General features: G+C 56.4%; 1 protein-coding gene across 3 annotated transcripts in view; it reads left to right on the top strand.

Moving 5' to 3' along the window:
* Window positions 1-24381, top strand: part of SYNPO (synaptopodin) — a 35890-nt gene that overhangs the window by 5921 nt on the left and 5588 nt on the right. The window contains exons 1-2 of one of the 3 annotated variants that reach the window (XR_008793885.1): window positions 87-129; window positions 17825-17937. Coding sequence is in view for 2 of the 3 variants with exons in the window: in XM_056124519.1 (XP_055980494.1) it covers window positions 17825-20184 (2360 nt within the window). In the remaining variant the exon portion in view is untranslated. Of the gene's footprint in view, window positions 1-86; window positions 130-17824; window positions 20304-24381 lie in introns of those variants that run through there. The other 2 variants (XM_056124519.1, XM_056124518.1) reach the window with 2 other exon arrangements.

Here is a 24381-nt window from a genome sequence, read left to right as displayed (position 1 = left end):
TGCGGGCGCGGGTGTCCAGCGCGCCGGGCCCCCTAGAGGGGGACAGTCTGTTGGGAGCCTCCCCCGTGTCTCATTCTCACAGCGCCGGGAGACGGACGCTCCTGCCCAGGTAGGCACCGAGCCTCAGAGGTGAGTGAGCAAGCGGAGGGGCTCTGACGCGTCCCTAACGGGTTTCTAACGGGAAGAGGGAAGGGTCCTGGCTGGACCTTTCCGAGGAATCCGCAGGATTCTCCGCTCCGATGCCCCCACTCCAAGCTCCGGAGGCTCCTGGGCGGGACCGCGGGGTCCCAGTTGAGGTTTTCTCCCCTGGACTTGGCTGGGCAGTACAGCTGGTGCCCGCCTTCCCACTGTCGCTGCAGGTGGCCGGGGAGTCAAGCAACTTGGTGGGATCTTGGGATTTGCTCCCACTCCCCACCCCGGCTCCCAGTGACGGGGGTGAGCAGGTGACTTCTGAGCGGACAACAGAATTGTGGATGGGGATGGGGCGGTGGGGGGGGGGGGGGGGCGGAGGGGGAACGCGCTGCCGGTGCTCTCAGGATGCCTGGCCTCTGTCATTTTCATTTTCCAAGGGTTAATAGGGGCGTATGGATAGTGGAAAACGGGACCAGCCAGCTGGGGCCAGGGACCCTAAACCTTGTTAGTTCCAGCCTGCCACTTACCCCAACAGACCAGTACCCTGTGTTGTGGGCAAAGTCACAACTGAAACCATAACTCCCCCCCCCCCCCCCCACACACACACACTACTTACCAGTTACTTCAAGTCTGAGGTAGAGTTCCCCCCCCTACACCCTCTGCTCCCCTCCCAGGACTTTTGGAAATGTGCTGTATGCTTTGGGGGCCGTGAGGGGGTGCAGGGGGGTAGGGGAAGTCCTCTCCTGTTTCCACTAGAGATTTGATTCCCTCCCACCCGCCCTCTGGCCCTCAGTTTCTCCATGCGTCTGACCAGGAAAATGGGTTAGCATTGCTCTAATAGCAGAGCGCTTCCCAGAGACCATGTACTGCAGGGCCACCCCCAACCCCCACTCTGCAGGTGGTGGGACCTGCCAGAGTAGAATGAAGTCGGTTACTCCCTCTTGTCATTAGCTCCAGTGGTGGAAGAAGAAATGGGGGAGAAACTCCCCGTGTCTTTGGGGTTCCTGGGTCCCAGCTGATCCCTAGTTTCCGCAGTCAGTGTTTTAGGGCATCTCTCCACTTTGGTTGGGGAAAGAGACCTTTGGGGGGTGATTGAGCGAGTCTGGGGGCAGAACCCCCTTTCTGGGTAAGGGGAGCTCCAGGGGAGGGAGGTGGGAGGGCCCAGGTGGCCCTGCCGGGTGCCAGGAGGAGCCTTTTCCTGCCTGGGTCATTGAGATGCTTCTCACACCGTACTTGGACTGTGCAATGCAGGCAGACGAGAAGCATCCATGCACCAGGGCCAGACCACAAGATTTCTCGGGCCTCATACAGCCTGGCCCAAGGGCCGGACATTCCCACCCCTGATTTGGAGTCAGGGAAAAGCCCGGAAGAGTCTCTCTCCACCTCCTGTCCTGTGCTGGCCCCGCTCCATCTCCACGTAGACATGTGTCTTCTGAGCCCACCGCACAGTGCTAGGAGGTGGGCTGAGCAGGGGCCACGCCACCTCCCCCCCACCCCAGGCAGAGCACACCTCCAACCCCAGGGCCAGGCCTGGGGGGGCACCTTTCCCTTCAGGGCAGCTCCCAGGCATCCAGACATGAGCTCATCGGAACTGCTGATGCCAGGAAGGGAGGGACCTGGAGGGAAGCGGGCAGGGCGGCCACATAGGGGCACCTCATGCCCCTGGGGAAGTGGAGGGGTGCTGTTGTCAGGGCCTTCCGGCTCTGGTCCCCCTCGGAGCATGACAACAGGGACAGGATAGGCCGGTGTGGATGGGGCTCGGTTGGTTCTGGGTGCCAGACCCACCTTACGGCTCGCTCGCTGGTGACCTTGGATGAAGTCCTTAGTGACCCTGGCCAGCGGTGGCTGGGAAGGCTTTCCAGAGTACAGTGTGAATGAGAGAAGGAGTTTGCATTTGAATTGGGGAGACAGAGAAGAAAAAAGAAAAAAAGAAAAAAACAACAGAAAGCCAGATATTTTCAGATGGCTAAAAGTAGTATTTTTTTCAGAAGCTGTGTGACTGAAAATGGAAAGCAGTTTGGTGGGGGTACTAGGTAATTGGGAAGATCAGAGGTAAGGTGGAGAAGAGACCTGAATGTTATTTGCATGGTTGACTGCAGCCTCCTATGTGGAGGCATGTCCAGAGCCTGGGCCACGAGAGTGGGAGGGGTCTAGTCCAGGGGCCTGTCAGGAGCTGGGATGGCTTTGGACACGTCTCCGTCCTTTGGGCCAAGCCCAGTCTGGTTGTGTGTATTCAGGAGAGCTCAGTGTCATGTCCTTTGTGAACTGTCCCTGGACACTGACCCCATTGCTCCCTGCTGTGACCAGAGGAGGCAGTGTGGGGATGGCCTCCCGGCCCTGTGACTCCAGAGGCTTATAAAAGGCCTCTCTCTCTGGAGGGAAATCTTCACCAACTGGCCCCTGCCTGAAATTCCACCATCCTTGCTTCATCTTTTCCATTCGGTGAGCCGATAGTACATGCTCTGTGGGCCCTGCGCTGCCCTGCCCAGCCCCCTGCTGCCTCATGGGGAAAATGTCGCCTCCCCATTTGCTCTTGGCCTCCTGCAGGCCCCAGATTCTGGGGCTGCACCAGTCTCCTCCTGGGTTAGCCAGAAAGCATCAGCGCCGATGTCGCCTCTCTAGACTTTTGTTTTCTCATCTGCAAAATAGAAACAATAATAGATCCTCTCTCGGAGTGTTCTGAAAACGGAGGTGTAAGTAGAATGATGATATTTTGGTCGCTGTTGAAATTGAAAAATGCTTTCAAAGATGGGCTCACCACATCTCAGTGTAAATGACCTGCTGACATTTGGCCCACAGGGTGGGGGTGGGCACAGGCACCAAGGAAGGGGCCTGGGCTGAGCTTCAGGACCGGATGTGGCGCCTGCCTACAGTCTGACAAACTCACCGGTGGGCTTGGGTGAAGCCATTTGCTTGTTCTGGGGCTCAGACTTCAGTTCTGAGTTGCTACAAAATGGATTGTGAAGTAGAGGACGGGTTATAGGTATAAAAGAATGTAGTTGGCACCCAAAATGTGGTGTCGGGGGAGGGGTCCCCCGTGTGGGTCAAGATGGGATTGGCTAGAACGAATCCCACAGACAAGAGCAGGCGCTGGCCCCGGATTCTCACTTTTAATCCACTAGAGTAAGGTCTCTTGGAGACAGAGAGTTTGGCAGATTAAAAAAAAAAAAACAAGTTTTTTTGTTTGTTTGTTTATCTAGAAACAGTTCCCATTGTTTTCTTGGGGACAGGGATAGTATAAAGTGAAGGTACTTGCCTTGCATGCAGCTGACCCTCGTTTGGTTCTCAGTACCACATACGGTCCCTGGAGCACCGTCAGGAGTGATTCCCCAAATACAGAGCAGGGGTGACCCCTTAGAGCCATTGGGTGGGGCCTCAAAACAAAAAAACAAGGGGCTGGAGTGTAGTATAGTGGGTAGGGCGTTTGCCTTGCACACAGCCAACCCGGGTTCGATTCCCAGCATCCCATACGGTCCCCTGAGCACCACTAGGAGTAATTCCTAGCAGAGCCAGGAATAGCCGGTGTGACCCAAAAAGAAAAAAAAATGCCCAAACAAAATAAGAAAATACCAATGGCACAGTTTAGTCTCTCCTAGAGAGGGTAGCAGAGGTGCCCATGGGCCCAGACTGGTGCCCTGTCCCTTGTACGTCACGGAGGGAGCCTCACCGGGTCTGGGGTCTGAGGCTCTGGGCTTGGCTCTTGAGATGACACAGCTTGGTCACTTCATCCCTCCCTGGGCGCAGGCCAGGGAGGATCAAGTGTGCTCCGGGAATGCTGTGGGCACTGGGGCACTGCCAGGGCCTGACATTGGGCGTCATTAGTGTCACAGAGCCGATCCCAAGACTCGAGTGGTAGTGATCTCCCTCAGCGGGTGGAGAGTGGGGTGGCCACTGAGGGTGGGGAGTCCAGGTTCTTCCTTTCTGGGCCTGCCACTCGGGCAGCTCAGTACTTGCAGGCCCCTGGGGGGACGTGGGACTCAGCGACCCTCCCACCAAAGCCCAAATTGACCCTGACTTCAGCCAGGACACAGTCTCTGTGAAAGGTCCCCTGAGAGGGCACCTGGAGGTGGGGGATGGGTAGGGGACAGTTAAAAAATAGACTGTCACGAGCTTGGGGCTGAGAGGCCACCACCTGCGGGTGCCAGCTGGCTCCCACACTCAGCCGCCCTGTCCCTGTGGCTGCTGCGAGTGGGCAGGTGGCCCCTGCCATGGCTCCTCTCCCTCCTTCACCCCTGCTTAGCTGTTGGCTCGAAACTGTCCCGAGACCTGGCCTGGCCACACACTGGCTGTGGTGACCCCCTCTGGGCCTTAAGCCTGGACAGCGTTAATGCCACCAGTTCCTGTCCCTTCAGAGCCGCTTCCAGATTCCATCTCTCACCAAGGCCACCGGAGACCCCATGCAGAGAGGGCCACGAGGCCTCTAGAGCCCGGGCACCTGGTGCAGGGTACACTGCGCAGGACTGGTCCTGGTGGCCAGTAGGTCCCTCCTGGACCCTTTCCCCAGGGTGACTGAGGTCACTTGGCACCATGGAGGTGACTGATTCGGCAGTAGTGAGGTGAGCTGTATTTTTATTCTGTGATTCCTTCCCCAGCCAGGGAATGTTTACTGAGCCTCCGGCCTGGCCCAGATCTGGGGGTGGGGGACACGGCAGAGAACCCTGGGAAGGGCCTTGCCCTGCCCTGCAGGGCTGCTCACCATCCACCCCGTGCGTGCTGGCTGACCTGACTGATGTCAGAGCAAATAAAGATGCCGTTATTTGGGGCAGAGGCGGAGGGTGCTGGAGCAGAGGAATGTGACCTCTTAGTGCCACGTGAGGGGCAGACCTGGAGGAGGGGAAGTGTGGTCACAGGGGTGGGAGGGGGAGGCAGGGAATGTCAGCAGCAGCGGAAAGGCCGAGGGGACGCCTCTCACTGCGCCGGACTGTGACAGCAGGCAGACGCCATAAGGGGCTTCTGTGTGAATGGGTCGGAGTGATGGACCAGCCATGCAAGGGTATATCCAGCCAGTCTGGGCTGTAGGCCGGCCCCCTTACACTGATCTGGGGGGCCGGTTGGCCTCTCCTCCTTTCCCTTGGGCCTTGATGACCTCATACACACCTCCAGTCACCCCCTGACTGGGTGCCCACCTCATCTGCCCCCTGGATCTTGGTTGCATTTTATTTTAGTCTAAAACTTTTATTTATTTATTTATTTTTTATCTAAGCGACACATTTTCTGTCTTAAGGGTTACCCACATCTCAGCCTGAGCTTTGTACTCTAGACACTTTTCCCTCTGGAGAAAGAAGCCAAGGTTCTCTCTTGAACATATCCGTCTGCTTCTTCATATTTCTCTAAAAAAATAATTCTTTTCCTTCTTACACACATATATTGTTTTATGATATTCTGTAAGTTTTAGGTGCATGTCATTGAGCATTGATATGAGTGTGTCCAGTTTGTCATGTTCACCACTTCCAGTCTGCTTCTGTCCACCAAGAACTAACTGATTCCTTCTTACCTGGTTCTATCCATTTCCCTTCCCTCTAGTGGCCACTTCTGGTAGTCTTACAGTAAAGTTTATTTTAATTTAATTGATCATTTATATTCACTGTATAACACAGTGTTTGTCTTTATCTGACTTAGTACACCTGGCATTTGCTTTAGCCACATCCATAGTGTTGTAAGAGGTAGGGTTTCATCTTTTTTATGACTGAGTAGTATTCTGCATCTTCTTTATCCACTCAATTATTGCTGGTTGCTCCAGTTATTTCTAGCTTTTGGCTATTGTAAATAATGTTGCAGTGAGAGGAGAAGGTCCTTTGATCCCCTCTAGCATTTGTGTTTTTGTATTCATGTTAACTCTAAGGAGTGGAATAATTCTTTGCATTTTGATGACTTCCTGGATGTACTGTACCTTCCTGGAGATTCTTTGGCCCTTCAGGTGAGGGCGTGGCAGGGGGCACAGTCATCTAAGCCGAGAGCCCCTGTGCAGACGGCTTCTTCCTTACCTTCATTCCTGTGGGAGTCTGGGGTCCCCAAGAGGTTGAGCTTTTTTGGTGTTGTCTGCCATTGGACCTCCTCCCCAACTCATGGCTGTTGCCCCCCCCCCCCCGCTTTCCACCCCAAGTCTCCCATTCCATAGCCCCCAGAGGATCCAGACCTGGTCGGTGCTCAAGACTCATCCTTTCCTCCCTCTGAGCCTGAGTGCTCTGTGGGTTCCATTGCAGCATCACCCAGAAGCTTCTTAGCAGAATTTCAGGCCACACCCCAGACTTTGTGAGCCTCAGTCTGCATTTTATTTTAGTATATATATTTTTAATTTTCCATTTTTTTTGAGGGGGGAGAGTTGGGGGCCACACCTGGCTATGCTCTGGCTAACTCCTGGCTTTGCACTCCTGACGAGGCTGGGAATCGAATCCAAATAGGCCTCGTGCAAGGGTGCAAGGCAAGTGCTTTAACCCCTCTCTGATGCCCAGTTGGCATTTTAACACCACCCGATTATCATTAAATGCTTGTTAAAGTCCATGAAGCACCATTTTAGGTCAGTGGTTTTAAAACTTACAGTTTTTTTTTTTAATTAAAAGCCATAGAACTACTTCTCAGTGACTAGAAATGTCATGTAGCTCAATGGCTGAGCACTTTCCTTGCATGCAGGAGGTCCTGGGTTCAATCCCCCATGCCAAACAAACACACACCAAACAAACAAGCCATAGAATCTTGTCTCCTTAGTTTCCCATAGGGAACCAAGACTGTCTGTATTGATTCATCACTCACATAGAACAGGGATGATTTAGGGGCTGATGAATGGGGAGAGAACAAAGTAGGGCAGATGGAAGAGGATGTGGATGGTCCCCACAGCCCAGGTGTCCCGCCAGCTTGGACAATCAGAGCTAAGCACCCCTATCTACTGGGATGGAGAGGTGGCCTTGGAGGTGGGGGACACAGCCCAGTGACGTCATTCCCTGCCTGGTCCCGCCTGTGTCCCGCCCTCTTCCCCGTGGACTCCCTCACAGGACAGCCACACTATTCTTAGTCTGCAGGGTGGCCAGGAGAGAGCATGTTCTTGCATTATGTATGCCTGTGAGCCACCACAATGACAGGCAGGGCTTGTGGAACACCGCCCTCCCCGGTCACTTGGTAACTTCTTGGCAGACGGGGAGGCATTTGCCAGGAATCTGACTATTCTTCTGAGCCCCGAGCCCCCCTGCTCAGCGCCCCAACCCCCAGGCTGGGAAATGGCTCAGGCAATAAAACAGGAAGTCCGGACTCAGAGCTCGTTGCTTGGGTGATTGTCTTTCTCTTCCCTCCTTCTCTCAGCACGTATCCCATGTGGGAATGCTGGGCCCACTGGCGCACCAGGAGGATTCCTGCCTTCCAGAACTCATGCTTCTGCTGGTGACTTCATGGTACCCTCATTTTAGAAGCCCCGATGCCAGCCCAGTGCTGGCTGGGTACTTCACACGGAGTAGGAAACTGAGACTCAGAATGCACAAGGCTTGCAAAAACTAGTGGTGGGCTCGGCTGGGATCTGCATTCAGGTTGCTGAGAATGGAAGGGCTGTTTCAGATGAAAGGGTGCATGCGGCCTTAGGCTTGGGGAGCCGCGCACTGCCTAGAGTCTTTGGGCTGAAAGGAAATGAGACAGCTGAGGTTGTTCTGTTCTTGGTGACTCCTGAGTGCCTGGAGATCTCCTGTGTGTACAGAATTTTGTGGCCCTGGGGCTGAAGGACACAGTGTCTTGGGAGCTGGCCAGAATCATAGAGGAAAGGGATCAGGCCCCAAAGGGGCAGGGAGGGTCTCAACAGCCACCAGGACCTGTTCTAGAAGAGACTAGCTTCAGCTAGTATCTTCCTTGGATTTCTAGGATGTAAGAAAGTGCCACCATGTCTGCTCCACGCTGGTCTTAGAGGACAAGATATGGTCAGGAATGTCATAGGCGTAATATGTCCTCTCAGGAGTAGTTGTATGGTTACTATCATCCATTATGCATAGGAATATGTTTTTTATATGTTTGGGCAGGGGAGTTTTGGGGCCCACCTGGCAGAGGCTACTTGTGGCTCTGCCCAAGTGACCCTGCTGGTACTTAGGGAATCTTTTTTTTCTCTTTTCTTTTTGGGTCACACCTGGTGATGCACACTCCTGGCTCTGCACTCAGAAATTATCCCTGGTGGTGCTCAGGGGACAGTATGGGATGCTGGGAATGGAACCCGGGTCAGACGCATGAGAGGCAAATACTCTACCCGCTGTGCTATCACTCCAGCCCCTACTCAAAGAATCTTATATGGTACCAGGACAGAACTGTGTTTGTTGTGTGTAAGACAAGGGCCTTCCCTTTCTCCTGTACTATTTTCTTAAGTGAATTTTGGTTAACATTGTAGGGCTCTACTACCTGCCATGCAGAGCATTTTAAATATGTTTATACAATCATGGGCCCCCAAGCCTGGTGGGTCCCCAAGGGATGTCGAGGGTCTATGCGTGGGGTCTGGAGCAGTCCCAGAGCCACATTCTGGACACATTCCCTGGAGCTTCTGCTGTGCCTGCAAGCTTCTGACCTGGGCCAGAGAAGGGCTGGGGCGATGTGAGGTCACATGATGAAGTGAGGTGGGACCCCCTGGCTCCCAGTGTGGCCCTTTCCTCCTAGTCTTCAGCTGTCCCAGGCACCGTAAAGCTGTGATGCGGTGATGTTGGCAAGGTGGTGGCTGTTGATGTCTGTGAAGTGGTGTCAGGTGGTTACAGTCTAATTGCAGTTGTGATAGGAAAGGGGGCAGTGCACAGCACTAGTTTCCTGGGACATTGAAACACCAGATGGCAAATCTTTTTCTTGGTTTGGTTTTGGCACATGCCTGACTGTGCTCAAGGGTTACTCCTGGCTCCATGCTCCTGGCGCAACTCAAGGTGCCAGGGATCAAAGCTGGGTCAGCTGCGTGCAGGGCAAATGTCTTCCTCACTACACTCTTTCTTTGCCTCCTCCCCAATGTTTTGTGGGGGCCACACACAGCTGTGCTCTGTGACTCAGTGCTCTGGGATCACTCCTGGTGGTGCTTGGGGACCATATGCAGTCCTGGGGGTTGAATCTGGATCAGTGGCCTGCAAAGCAAGTGCATTACATTACGTTACGTCTGTACTGGGCTGGAGCAATAGCACAGCAGGTAGGGTGGTTTGCCTTGCAAGTGGCCAACATGACCGACCTGAGTTTGACTCTTCTGCCCCTCTTGGAGAGCTCGGCAAGCTACCGAGAGTATCTCGCCCGCACGGCAGAGCCTGGCAAGCTTCCCATGACGTATTCAATATGCCAAACACAGTAACAATTGTCACAGTGGAGACATTACTGGGCCCGCTTGAGCAAAATCGATGAACAACGGGAGGACAGTGACAGTGACAGTGACAGTGACGTCTGTACTATCTCTTTGGTCAGTGCCCTGGGAAAGGGGTGTAGTGAGGCTGGGGCAAGGAAGCTCCCCCACCAGGGGCTTAGAACTGTGGCAGCAAGACACACTCCTGGCGAGGGTTGTGATTCCACTGCCTGGAGATGCCGGAAGGCACGTGTGTGCCAGCTGCCCCGCCCCCGAGCACCTGTGTCTCCCGCCCCAGCTGCTGAGTTCCTGCCCTTCTGGCACTCAGGGGAGCCTGCGCACACACACCTTTGAGCGGCAGGTGGGAAGCACGTGCCTCTGCCCACGGCTGTGTGGTGGCTGCTGCCCCCTGGGGCTGCCCAGCCCGTGCACTTTAGGTTGAATGTGCCCACGCATGTGAGTGCAAATGACTGCAGGGGAATCCCAGTGACCGCAGGAGCGGTGCCAGTGGACAACCAGCTATTTGCATCCTGCCTCCAGCTGCCATCCTCACACAGGCCGAGGGGGCCAGCCCCGGGCCTTCCCTGGCTCTTCCCTTGGCTGCTCTCTGGCTCCTTCGTCTCCACGGCCTCATTCCGTCATTGGCCTCTTCTTTCCTCAGATGTGGGACTTCTCCTTGGTCGCTGCTGATCAGTCACCCTGATGCATTATTTACCACCTACCCCCCCCCCCCCACCACCACCACACACACACGTTTCTCTTATCCTTGTTTTGTTTCTGTCTTTTGTGTTACCATCTGACCGACTTGCATAGCTCCTCGTAGAATCATTCATTCGCTTGCTCCCTTACTGGAATGCGAGCAGGGTTTCTTGCCTTTGGCTCTCCTGGGCCACTTTGTGGGGTCCCTGGCACTCGCTGGGTGAGCAGTAAGGGGGCAGAGTGAACGCGCCCTGTGCTTCCTTCCCTGTTTGTTCTCTTGGGATCGGCCACCTTTCCTTTTGTCCCTTCACTTCTCACTGAGCAGTAATAGCCCCTTGCAGGTTCCGCGTGTTTGCTGTACGCCCTTCTCCAGCACACCTTTGAAATTTACAGAAGGATTAAGAGTTTAACTCTTGGTTCTCCACCCTGGGGTTGGCACGAGCAGCCTTTGCTTTTTGGACTTTCTCCTTTGTCTCTCTCTGCGTATTTCTCTCTCTCTCTCTCTCTCTCTCTCTCTCTCTCTCTTCTCTCTGTCTCTCGTTCACACACACATACACACACATTGTTCTTAGAATTAATTTCCTCCCTCGGTAAACTATTTCACTAGAAAGTTTTACTCTTGGGTACCTTTTCATCCTTCACTTAAAGGTGTCAGGAATGATTGTCTGGTCCAAGCACTCTCTCGCTCTCGCTCTTGCTCTCTCTCTCTCTCTCTGCACACATGGTCTGAGGCAGCCCAGAGAGGGTCAGGAACTTTCTAACGTGGCAGCTATTAGGACAGTAAGTACATCTCCAGTTGGCTTTGCTTCTGCAGTTTGTGGGACCGCGGGCGGGAGGGGAGATGACTCAGCCCTCAGCCTCTCTTGCCTCTCCAGAGAGGATCCAGATAAGCCTGGTAATTGCAGGGGGTGGGGGTGATGGGGAGGTGGTATGGCAGGGCCATGGGTGTGTGACTCATCGGACCATGGTGCCTACAGATCTGTGGGAACCAGCAAGGGCTGCAACCCCCCACCCAGGAGAGGTGGCTCTGGGTGCTGCTCCCGGGATGAAGCTGGCCTGGGATTCTAACCCAGTTTGTAAGTTGAAGGCATGATACAGCGGGTTGAACATTTGCCTTACTTGCGGCCAACTCGAATCCAATCCCCAGCATCCCGTATGGTCCTCTGAGCCCAACCAGGAGTGATTCCTGAGTACAGAGGTAGGAGCAAGCCCTGAGCACCGCCAGGTGTGGCTCAAACAGCAAAGTCATCCCCAGTCTGCTCTGCTGTAGCACTTTGAAGATTGACATGGTTCTGTGCAGAGGGGGTGCTGCCGGAGGGGAGAGTAGGGGTGGTGAAGTTGGGCTGCAGGCTAGAGAGGACTGCTATGGGGTGAGGGGCAGGCGGAGGTGGGTTTCTAGAAAACGGGTGTGTACAGTGTGCAGAGCAAATGCTCTGGGTTTGCTTCTGCATCACATTCGCTCAGCAGCAACTCGGCAGAGCTGGGATCATGCTCTGGGCTTGCTATGGAGGAAATCAAGACCCAGGTGAAGTGATAAACTGAGAAGTCTCCAGAGGCTCAGGGCGGATGCACATACTCCAGGCATGAGCCTTCAACACCCACAGGGGCCACACAGAGGTGATGGGGTGAGAGTAGTGGAATAGGAAGAAGGTAATCTTTCACTTTCCATTCTCGTTGCGTGGTTGCTTCCACATCTCTATGCTTCAAGACTGGGGTCCGATGCCACTTCCTCCAAGAAGTCTTTCTGGGTTGTTTCATACTAATTTTTTGTTTCCCGTTTCCAAGAACTCCAGCAAGTCTTGGGGGGTGCCCTGTCAAGGTCATGGTTGTGGTGCGGGCAGCCCCTCTGGTTGGATTTGGCAGAGAAGGACAGATGAGGGAAGACGGGCGCACTGAGCCCATGTGGATGGGGATGAGCAGGGAGCAACGAGGTGGCTGAACGCTCACTGGCCAGATAAACTTGGTGAATCACAGACCTTCACTGAGCTTCAGTTTCCTCACCTGTGAAGTGGGACATTGGCTCAAACTGGAGACGGTAACCCCTGAAATAGAGCCCGGGTGATAGGGTAACTTGACATGCAGAGCCCTCACAGGCTTGCCACCTGAGCACCTGCCCCATGGAGGATAGGGATAAAGGGGGTGGGGGGTGGGGGTCTGAGTTGTGTAGAGCAAGGCCAGGGAGGGGGAGGCCACCTCTCTTCAGCCCCATCACGCCCCCTGCTGTCGGGCGCATGTGCTGCAGCCTGTTTGGTGGGCCTCATTCCTGCTGCATTTTTTCCCCCTCTCAGTTGTTTATTTTTGTGTAAAGAAGGAATGTGGGGAATTTACCACAGGGCCAGCCTTCGTTCGCTATGGGCTGCCCTGGGGCCTCTTCTATGAGTTGGAAGAGGCCCCTCAGATGACAGAGGGGGCCCAGAGAGGAGGATGGGGGGGGGGTGGCGCTGAATCTGGGACCCTGAGGCCCAGAGCAGATATAGTTTCTCTGGGCCCGAGCTTAGGCACCCATAGTGTCCACAGAACTCTGCCCGAAGCTCCCTGTTCACTCAGTCTCTGGAGAGTCCCATGGAGCGTCAAAGGCATCTTCTTCTCACCAGGTGTTGGTTTGGGAGGTGATGGGGTGAGGGTAGTCAGAGAAGGAAGAAGGTAATCTTTCACTTTCCATCTTCATTACTTGGTTGATTCCACAGCTCTATCCTTCAAGACTGGGGTCTGATGCCACTTCCTCCAAGAAGTCTTTCTGGGTTGTTTCATACTAATTTTTGTTTCCCATTTCCTCTTTCCTTCCTTCCTTCCTTCCTTCCTTCCTTCCTTCCTCCCTTCCTTCCTTTTTCAAATTTCTAATCCATTTCTATCTTCTCCTGGCACCTAATGGAATCTTCTGCTTTTTAGCTCGAATACTGTGATTTGAAGCGTTACTTCCCTCTTCACCCACAGACTGGTTGTTCCCTCTCTCCTTCCTTCCCCCCATGTCCCTAGGACCCACTCTAGGTCTCTGATTTAGAATGTAGATTAGTTCGGAATTCATCTTGGGGAATAACTGGGGGAGCAGAATGAGAAGGTGGATTTGATCTGTGCGTGTGTTCACTCTTCAGCCTTTTATTAAGCCAAGATGTATAGAACCTCTCCTCACACCAGCCCCTGCTGAGTCCGGAGCACTGGAGAGGAGCTGAGCACAGCATGGGGGAAGGGCTGCATATACAGGGAGCGAGAGCCCCGGGGTGCCAGGCCCTAGGCAGGGTACTGGGGACCTAGGGGTGGCGGGTGCCCGCCTCTGGTCCCGGCAGAGCCTGTGTGAAGCCACCTCTCACCCACCCACTCACTACCTCTCATTCCCTGAATTAAGTGTTTTCTCTGGGAGGGCAGGTGTGACGTCTGTTCTGGGCACCCTGACGAAGCTGGAGAGGGCAGGGAGTGGGCCTGGCTGTGAGGATGGATCCGGATCGGGGAGCCTGTGCTAATCACGGCTCTGTGAACCTGCCCTGGGCTGAGCCCGCTTCTCCAAGCCCCTGAAGCTCTGCGGAGGGACATTAGGAAAGAGGCCAGTCCAGAGGCCAGGCAGGACAGACGTGGCCTGTCAGCCGGCCGGGAGACCGCCAGCCACTCCCGGGTCCATTTGGGGGCCCTCCTCTTGGGTTCTGCCCACCCGTTTATCCTGCCCTCTGCCAGCAAGGACGCACCAGGAGCCGGGTCACCAGCCTCCTACCCCTGAATCTTGATTTCTGGGCTCTCTCTGTCCATGCTTTCTCCAGGTTGAATTCTGTGCGGAGGCTTTCAGGTGAGGTTGCGTTACGTGAGGAGCACTTGTCCAGGCATCTGGGTAGATTGACAGGGCTTCCTGGAGGAAGTGGCAGGTGGGACAGGGGGCAGGGAAGTGTGCCTCCTTTGCAGCAGCCTTCTTCAGAGGCTTGGTTGGGGTCATCAGACTGGGACCAACGGTATTCTCCGTAGGATGGAAGGACAGCTCCTGCACAAGTCGTGGTGAGGGTTCGAGACCAAATTTGTGGCCTGATACCGCCCAGTGCTCGCTGAGCATTAGTTGATCTCCTCCTTAACCTCATCTTTGTTCTTTAGTGCTCACAGGCCCCGTGACCGGTGGGGGCGGGGCACAAAGGGAAGCTCTGGAGGCATTTATGGGGAGAGATAGGTGGGACATGGAAGAGGAAACACGGCCCTGGGGACTGGCCACTGTGGGCTTGAATCCTAACCCCACCTGTGGCTTGCTGTGCCACCATGAGGAAGTCGCTTTACCTCTCTGAGCCCACATCACGGAGAGGAGGAACTGCTAACCTTGGGGTGGCTTGTGGAAAGCACCAGGCATGGGGTGAGTACGTCCTGGTGAATACTCCACCAAGCGGGGAGGTCCAGGGGCGCAGAGCACGCTGCAGTAGGCCCAGTGAGAGTGCTGGAGTCAGGTGCAAAGGCGGGGGGGGGGGGGGTGTCAGGACGAAGGATGGGAGACTGAACGTTCTGGGGGGCAGATCTGTGCACACCCACAGGGAAGGCAGAATTTCCTAGGGAAGATGTGGGAGCCCCTGGTACCTCTCAGGCAGGCCCTGATGATGGGCAGGGTGAGGACTCGACCCTCCTGGTCCTGGGGAGGGAGGCAGTTGGGAAGGAGGACAATGGATCTGTCAGCCTGGGGGAGAGAGGGGGCGGGCGGAGAGGCCATTGCAAAGGCTGTTGCAAATTCGTGTTTCCTGATAAAGAGCTGGGTTGAGTCACGGGTGAGAATCCCCTCAGCTCCTGTGTGCTGTGCTGCGCGTGACATTGAATTTCCCAGTCCCTGGCGGCACTGCCATTGGCTGCTTCTCCTGGAGGCTTCTGAGGCTGGCTCAGCTGCAGGGAAACCCCCCCCCCCCCCCCCCCCCAGCGAGGAAGCTGAGTGGCTGGAGGTGCCCTTGTGGTTCCTTGGGGGGAGTGCGTCCCTCTCCCATCTCTCAGTTTCCCCTCTGGGCATCGAGGGAGAGGCCTCAGTGACTGGCAAAGCTGGAGCAGGGTCTGGGGCTGCCCCATCTCCTCGGCAGCTCCCCTGTCCGGGAGCCCTTCCCTTCCTTCTCTGATTTATCCTCCTGGCAGTGGGCTGGGGCTCAGTCAGGCTGCGCTCACCAGGACATGGGTGTGGATGGAGAACTCCCCGGGGGACAGAGACTGTGGCATTTCCTCCTCTCGGCCGGGAAGATGTGGGGCAGAGGCTGGCCAGGCCATTACTCAGGCCCAGTTCATCGTCCTGGCCACCGGTTGTGCAGTGGTCAGCCTTTGGCTCCCGCCCAAGCCCACTAAGCGGGGGTGTCTACCCGTCTTGCTTTCTATCACCAAGACTCCCGGCAGCCACCACGCGCTGCCTCCAGCCATCCTGTGTCCGTCTCTGCCTCCCTGCCCTGCCCTGAGCATTCCGATTGACGTCATTGTGTGAAGAAGTGTTTCCTTGCATTTTTTTTCTCCCTGTCCTAACCTTCAAACCTGGCTTCCTTTCCCCTGTCCCACCTTCCGCCTTTGGATTCCTCACATCCTCAGCCTGTGTGCCACACCGCTGAGAGATGGGGGTAGGAGAAAGGGTTTATCCCCTCCCCAGCACCTAGAGCTCAGGTCTCCTGCTGGTCTTTTCACCCTGCTACTCTTTCATGCCTCCCCAGTTCTTTGTGCCTTAGTGAAAATGAGCCCAGGGCTTCTAAGAGGAAGCGGGAAGGGAGAGCGTGTGTTGTTCTCGGCAGCTGACTCCCAAGGGAGAGGGTACCCCTGGGGGGGATTCTTGGGAGATGAAGCAACCCTGGACTCCGCAGACCATGCCCGAAGAACTGAAGCCTCCAGAGGCAGCAGCTTGAAGGCAGAGAGATGGAGAGATGAAATAGCCTCGAGGCTGCATTTTTGTTGGTTTGGTTTGGTTTGGTTTGGTTTGCGGGCCATATCCGCCAGTGTGAAGGGCTTACTCCCGGCTCTGCACTCAGGGATCACTCCTGGTGGGGTTGCAATGGGATTGAGGGGGGGTGGCCTCTGCCACTCTAGGGATAGAGCCCAGGCTGCCTGCCTGTCAGGGTACGCTGTATTATCTTTCCAGCCCCGACTGTGAATTTTGAATCCCAGCTCTTTTCACTTGCCAGTGGCATGACCCGGGTGAGGTCTCTGAGCTCACATGTTATCTGCAAACTGAGAAGACTCACGGTTCTTATCTTTCTGGAGTTGTCAGGAGGATGGAATGAGATGGAATGAGGATGGAGTTGGATGCTTGTGGCTCACCTGGGGTGGGGCATAGTGGAGGATGGCGATGAGTTCTTCTCAGGGCTTCTTGGACCCTCCCCATCCAGGGGGTCCTGGTCTCCAGGCCCCAGAGAGCTCTCCTTGGGTCTGCCTTTCCCTTTCTCTTTTCCAGTCCAATGGTCAGGGCTCCTAACCCAGTGCTCAAGGAGTTCTTTCAAGGGTCCGCACCCCCAGGGGCCTCTGCAGAGGCTTGAAGAAGGGATGTGATGACTTTCACAGGTGTGAGCCTTAGCCAGGCAGTTTGGGGGTTCAGTGAGGTGCGTGTCCGCTGTGACCCTTGTCTCTCTGACACCAGGGACAATGTGAGAGTGAGCTGACTGGTGGCAGTTCCCTATTCCGGGGAACTGCGAATAGCACAGCCTTCCCTGGTACCCACAACAAGAAATTCTGGGGTGCCTAGAGCTAGCCCAGCCCCCGTTCTCTCGGCCTTGTTTGTGCAGGGTAGCAAAGCCCTCTGGATTGCTGGCTGGGGCTGGGCCAATCCTCCTGCCAAATTCCTTTCCCATGGAGTCACTGAGGGCTGTGGTGGGGGGAACGGGAGCCGCAGGATCCTGGCCACCACTTCTTGTGACCCTTTCCCTCCTTCTGTGCCAGCTTCTTTCCCGGGTCCTTCACGCTCCACACTGGAGCCTGTTCTAAACCCATAGCCCGGAGAGCCAGCCTAGGACAGAACTGAGTTAGAGGAGGGAAGAGAAAATGGATCATTGATTTTTGTTTGTAGGTTTGGTTTGGGGGCCACATCTGCCAGTGCCCGGGGGGCTTAGTCCTGGCTCTGTGCTCAGGGAGCACTCCTGCTGGACTCAGGCGACCATATGTGCCTCGACCAAGTGGGAAGCTAATTAGCTCTTGCGGAATCTGACCTGACCCACCTTGCCCTCCTTGGCACTGGCCAGGGTGAGCAGCTGAGCCCAGCCCCGGGAACAGCCTGTCCTGGCGTCCTGCCAGCGGGTTCAGGATTCAGACTTGGAAGGAAGGATCCTGATGGAGGAGTATTGGCCCCACCCCTCTTTCCCAGATGGGGAAACTGAGGTTCAGAGAATGGTACAGAGTGGGTGAGGCCCACCCACAGTGGCTGCAGACATGGCCACGGGCTCCCTGACCAATACTCTCTTTTTTTGGTCCCAGAGAGGAAGTCTCCCTTTGCTCCCTGCACCCCACACCTGGGAGTGCATGTGTGTGCACCCCACCCCCACCCCCGCCCACCCCCAGACAGCTTCTCTCTGATTCCCCCCACCCCCATCTGGATGTTTGGTCAGGTTGATTCCCTGGGGAAACTGAGTCAAAGGGAATGTCAAACCTCCAGCCTTGTTGGTAAAGGGCAGTGAGGACAGTTTGGTGTGGGGGGAGGGTAGTGCACCCAGGGGGAATCACCTTTCTGTGGGTCTGTCTGTGCGCCCCTGGGGCTCTGTCTGTCTCTCCCCCTCCCCCCGCCCTCGCCATGCACTAACAGGGCCTCTGTCATCCCTGCAGCCTTGGTCCGGAGCACCAGCCTCACTGAAAGGAACCTGAAAGAAGCCAAGGTCCGGAGCCGGCAGATCGCGGCACAGCTGACCACCCCGCCCAGTGGCGGCTCCCGCGGCGTCCAGCTCTTCAACAGGCGCCGGCAGAGGGTCAACGAGTTCACCTCGGAGAGCCACGGCCAGAGTGGACCGAAGGCCAGCCAGGGCTCCCTCCGGGTCTCCACTGCCAGTGCCGCAGGCCATGTCCCGGGGCTCAGCCTGAGTCCTGCGTCCCTCCCCTCTGCCCCGTCCCCCAGGGACTCTGACAGAGGGACCCCCAGCCACAGCATGGAGGGCTGCTCTGAGGAGACGGGCCTGCTGCGGCCGCTGGAGAAGGTGGCCAGCGAGGAGGAAGAGGTTCCTCTGGTGGTCTATTTAAAGGAGAACGCAGCCCTGCTGACGGCCAACGGGCTGCACCTCTCCCAGAACCGAGAGGCCCAGCAGGCCCCGTCAGCCCCACCGGTGACTGAGGTCCCCAGCCCAGTGGCGGATGTCAACCAAAACCTCACCTCTCCGGGTACCGCTCTCATCACCCCAACTTCTAACAGCAACCACATCCTGCCGGCCGCAGATGTCAATCAGAACCCGCCAGCCACTCTGCCCTCGCAGAGCCCAGCCCTCACCAGCATCCAGCAGAATTCCCTGGAGGCCCCGCCCAAGAGCACAGTGCCCGATGCCCAGCCTGGCAACCTGGGTACCGGAGGGCTGCCCCAGGAGGCAGCCGTGGAGATGAGGTCCAGCGTCCTCCTTCCGGAGAACGCCTTCACTGCGCCAACCACCACCAGCACCTTCTGCAGAGACGCGCCTCCCATCACCAGCTTTGGGCCCCCAGCTCCAGACTTCATGTCCAGCTCCCTGCTCATCGACATTCAGCCCAGGGCCTCCAGGGCAGAGCAGGAGATGCCTGGGCAGGCAGCGGCCACCACACCCACCAAGATGTACAGTGAGGTCCACCTCATGCTGGCCAAGCCCCCGTCAGTGGTCAACAGGACGGCCAGGCCCTTTGGGGTCCAGGCCCCCGGGACCCCCGGCCAGATGGAACGGAGCCCCATGCTGGAGAGACGGTACTTCGGAGAGAAGGCTGAGACCCCCCAGCCGTACACCATGGCTGACAGGAGCCCCCGGCCACAGAGACACGTGATGTCCCCCAGCCCCATGCTGGGAAGAAGGTCCGTGGGACAGCGAAGCCCGGCGCTGGAGAGACGCCCCTTGGGGAATTTCACCCCGCCCCCCACCTATGCAGAGACCTTGTCCACAGCGCCCCCAGCTTCCCAAGTGAGGTCTCCCCCCTCCTACGCGGCCCTGTACCCCAGCTCTGACCCCAAGCTTTCTCACCCGAAAGGCCAGGCCGTCCCTGCCAGCAAGACCGGCATCCTGGAGGAGTCGATGGCCCGCAGAGGCAGCCGGAAATCCATGTTCACCTTTGTGGAGAAACCCAAGGTGACCCCGAACCCAGATCTCCTGGACCTGGTCCAGACGGCCGATGAGAAGCGGCGGCAGAGGGACCAGGGGGACGTGGCCGCGGAGGAGGAGCCCTTCGCCCTGGGGGCTGAAGCCTCCAACTTCCAGGCTGAGCCGTCCGCCCGGGACAGGGCCAGCCCGGCGGCCGCAGAGGACACTGTCCCTGAGTGGGCCTCGTGCCTCAAGTCTCCACGCATCCAGGCCAAGCCCAAGCCCAAACCCAACCAGAACCTCTCGGAGGCGTCCGGGAAGGGGGCCGAGCTCTACGCCCGCCGCCAGTCCCGGATGGAGAAGTATGTCATTGAGTCCGCCGGCCACCAGGAGCTGGCCCGCTGCCCGTCCCCCACCATGTCCCTGCCTTCCTCCTGGAAATACTCCACGAGTGGCCCCGGGGGCTTCCGAGTGGCCTCCCTCAGCCCAGCCCGGACGCCACCCTCCTCCCTCTACCACGGCTACCTGCCCGAGAATGGGGTCCTGCGCCCCGAGCCCACCAGGCAGCCCCCCCACCAGCTGCGCTCCTCGCTCTTTGTGCTCTCCCCGCTCAAGGAGCCGGTCAGGGCCCCCTCGAGATCCGCCTCACCCAGGGCCACCTCGTCCAGAGCCGCCTCCCCGGCCAAGCCGAGCTCCCTGGACCTGGTGCCCAGCCTGCCCAAGGGGGCCTTCCCGACGTCGCCGGCCCTGCCTCGGGCCTCCCGCTCTTCTCCTGGGCTCTACACCCCGTCGGGCCAGGACGGCCTGCAGCCCATCTCTGGGAGCCCCACCTACAGCACCGACGTCTCCCCTGTGTCGCCTTCCCGGGCGTGGTCTCCCCGAGCCAAGCAGGCCCCCCGGCCCTCCTTCTCCACCCGCAACGCTGGGATCGAGGCTCAGGTGTGGAAGCCGTCCTTCTGCTTCAAGTAACAAACCGTGTGGAGACCCACTGCCATCAGATGCGGCAGTAGGGGGCTCAGGGCTGAGAGGCAGGAGTCTGGGACTCTGGGGGTGCAGGGTCTGAGGCCGCCAGCAGCTGCCACAGGAGGCCACGTGCCCTCCCTGGGCTGCGGGTGTCCCTCCCGTCTACAGGGAGTCTTAGATTCTGCAACTGAAGGTGGGGGACCCAAGGGGAGCACTGGCTGAAAGTCCCTCGGCGGGCCCTGATGGGATGGAGGAGCTGCCTCCGGCTTTCACGAGCTGCAGAGATGGCAGCGTCTCACTGGGGAAGCCGTGGAGGGGCCTTCCCCATCCCCAGGGTCGCTAAGGCCACGAGAGCCTGCCGGTGACCCAGCCTCTGCTACCCCGGCGGCCTTCCCAGCTCCTGGAGTCTTTCTGCCTGTCGCTGAATTCTCACCTCCAACGGTCTGTTCTTTCTGCCTCTGCCTCTGGACACCGTTTTCTCTCCCAGCTTCACACGGCCTTGCCCTGGCCTCCACGTTCTCTCCTCTGTTCGGTTCGGCAAGAGAATTGAGCCACGGCTGCTGTCTGATGGGACACTTCTGCCCCCGCCTCACCTCCCCCGCCCCCCCTCCATGTTCAGGCTTTGCCGGGCTCCCTCTGGGGTCTGCTGGAGCCGCCTTCCCCCAGACCCACCTGGCTGGCCCTCGTACTGGAGTGAGGGAGGTCCCAGGAGATAGGTTCCCCCAGAGAAAGTGAGTGCTGCAGAATGTGTGGATGTCCGGGGTCAGCAGGGGAGGCCTCTCACCGTGTGTCTATTGGTCTTTTGGCTGCAGACTGGGCCACATTGCCGTGCTAAGGCTGTCCTCTTTGAGCTGACAAAGGCGGGGGGGGGGGGCGGGGGGGTCAGGCATCTCCTCACTCCCTGGCCCTCTGACAGTGGCCATGTTCCTTTCCTTTGGGGGAAGGCCTGGGGTTTTCTCATTTCCACAAGGGGCCTTTCCAGATGTTTCTGTCAGAGAGTTCGAATTTGAGAGGCTGGGCTGATGCACTGCCTTGTAAATGACTGACAAGACAGTCTCCTTGGTGGAGAGCAGGAAGGAATTCAGTGGTGCCCTAGGACAGATGGAGGTTCTGTATCTTTCGGCAGGTTTGTTTCAGGGATGGGCGAGTGGTGGCAGGAAGCCAAGGGATGTGAGATCTAGGATCAGGGTTGCCTGGAGACAGACGAGTGTGGTGAGCACTGAGGCAGGAGCCAGAAGCTCGGGAGAGAGGACAGAGGAGGAGAACCTTCAGGTCTTCAGGAAGAGTCTAGGACTCAGAGGTACGACTTGGAATACAGTGAGTCCACGTGTTTCTCTGGACCTCTGTTTCCTGGTGCAGACAGGGAGGCTCTGGGGCCGATAGCCCCTGATGGCCCTCCTGGTCACTCCTGACACCTTTCATCTGATGCAACACCCCCTGCCCCGAATGGGTGGGGAACTGACAGAATTACAGACACACGAGGCAGGATTCAGATGGAAGCTTTCCAAGACTGGGGGCCGAGCACCACCCACTTCCTCTTTCCTAGCCCTATTTCTGGGCTCCCCAGTGGGGCGAAGGGTGGTGGAGGCGGTGCCCATGCTGGGCTGAGCCTGCAGTTTTCGTGAGCTCGAGGGGGTTCGTCTCCATGGAAACAGGGGTGCTTTCCCAGTGAGCTCATTCTGCCCAGAACTCTGAGGGCATCTGTGGGGGAGTCTTGAGTAAGTGCAGCTCCTTCATGCCAGCCCCTCCCAGGACAGTGCAGCCTCAGCCAGCAGCCACTTCCCCCCACCCCAACCCCCACCCCCGGGGTCCAGCCAGGGAGGAGCCTTGCCCCCCTCTCCTGCAGCTCCGGGAGCCTGGATGCCCCCAATTCTGTTTTCTCCTGTTCTCAATACACTCTGCCTCCAATCTGCCTTGCTTCTTTCTTTCCTCCGCGCTCGTTGACTGCTTGCTGGGCCCCTTTCCTCCTCCCTGATTTGGGTCTGGGAAGTGGGTGGACCTGCAGGGGGTACCACGTGTGAACATGGGTGTGTTCCCCAGCCTCCACATCGACTGTGTGGGAGCTTTCCTGGACACGGCTGACCCGAAGGTAAGGGTTGGACTCTTTTCCCCGGGGCAGCGTCGAGAGACCCAGAATTCCCAGGCTGTCCAGGCATTTCTATTTCTCCTCCTTTTAGAGTTTGGCCAGCAAGACTGAAGAGTAACAGGGCAGCCTTAAAACCCAGTAATGTCTAATTTTGAGTTTTTTAACAGTGGAGCTTAAATGCCTCGAGCTAGGACATAGAAGTTCTGGTTCTCTATCGTTCCCACCTCCCTCCCAGGGATCTAAATCTGGCCTTTTCCCACATTCCTCACTAGCTCCTGAAAGCCCTGGGTGGAGAGAAACAAATAGCCAGAACCAGATTCTAAATGTATTCCTGACTCCATAGGCGTGAACATAGCCTCTGGGTTCTAAATGGCTCCATCCCCCACTCTGGTCCTCAGTTTCCCCTTCCATGCAATGAAGGGATTGCAGAAGGGGCTCTGGGAGATACTTGGTCCTGAGAGTTCTGCCTGAGAAATACCTACGTGCTCAGCCCACATCCTGCTCTGCTCTGGGGCCGGGACTGGGTTAAGTGGGCACAACTTTCTGAATTTTCACTCCTGTGCACTTCCCAGGAGTTCTGGTGCGTTGGAAACATTGAGGTCTCTGCCAGCAAGCAAATGGTTCTGGCTTTCTACAGTCTTTTTTTTTTTTCTTTTTGGGTCACACCTGGTGATACATAGGCGTTCCTCCTGGCTCTGCACTCAGGAATTACTCTTGGCGGTGCTCAGGGGAACATATGGAATGCCAGGAATCTAACCCGGGTTGGCCACGTGCAAGGCAAATGCCCTACCCGCTCTACTATCACTCCAGCCCTGCTTTCTACAGTCTTGACCCTCCTGATCTACTAAACACAGAGACAGGAGTGAGATGGGGCAGTTCCCACGAGGGCTGGCTCTGGCCCCTTCCAAGGGACTCCAAGAAGCTGGTCACCACTGTCCCCAACTTTCCAATCCGGACTTGAGAAGTAAATCCCGCTACTCCTTCCACCTTGCTGGCCCTAGTTTTCACTCGTGGCCCCTCAAGGTAGAAAAAAGTCCCTATTGAGACTTTTGGACAGTGACGTAGTACACCATACCCCTGCACCCTTCTGCCCCCAGCCTACTCTTCTCCTGAAGAGTCCTGGTTCTTTGACCTCCATGTTCAGCGGCTTGGGTTATGAACCCTTGGCCCCACACAACAGCCTGGCTGCCTGAGGTGTCAGATTCACAGCTCTGACTCTGGCAGTAAAAAGGGTAGATTCCATACCGGGCTTCAACTTTCCTACTTGGTGACTAGGGCTTTGCATGTCTCCGGGAAGTCTGAGATTGACTCCAGCATTACCATCCCACCAAAAGTTCCTTTTCCAGCTGCTGTACAATGTTCCTCTTTAGGATGAGGGCCTCCAGTCTGAGTCTGGACTCCCCTATAGCTTTTACCTTGGAAGAAACATGTCTACTTCATATCTGCTACCTCCTTTTCTCTTTTCTTTTTTCTTTTCTTTTTTTTCTTTTCTTTTCTTCCCTTAAGTACATGTACATTTTATGACTTAAAGTAATGGATACAGATACCTCCTATCACAAATGAATATGCTCATCCCATCACATTACAGTGTAACTTAAAACAGTTTTTTTTTAAAGTTGAATCACCATGAGAAATACAGTTACAAAGTTGATGGTGACTGTGTTTCAGTCATACAATGTTCTGACATCCAGCCCTTCACCACAGAACATTTCCCACCACCAACATGCTGTTTCTCTCCACCCTGTCCCCTGCACCTCTATGGCAAACACTTTTCTTCTCTCTCTTCCTGTTATTCCCCTTTGATTTTTGGACCACTCCTGGATCTGCACAGGAATAACTCCTGGTAGTGTTCAGGGAGTCATATGGGTTGCCAGGGATTGAACCCAAATCAGTCACATGCAAGGCAAGAACCCTTCTCGCTATACTATTGCTCCAGCTCTCTTTTCCTTTTATTGATTCCTTTTCATTGGGAGAAATTAGATTCTGATTAGATAAGAGAATGGAAGTTGAATGGTTCTTGACTTTAATGTGGTAGGAGACACTAAATGGACTCACTTAGGACTCAGAGTTGATTACTGGTGAATTCG

This window comes from Sorex fumeus, unplaced genomic scaffold, assembly GCF_029834395.1.
Source record: "Sorex fumeus unplaced genomic scaffold, SorFum_2.1 ptg000051l, whole genome shotgun sequence".
Classification (NCBI taxonomy): Eukaryota; Metazoa; Chordata; class Mammalia; order Eulipotyphla; family Soricidae; genus Sorex; species Sorex fumeus.
This window is presented reverse-complemented; position numbering and strand designations above follow the sequence as displayed.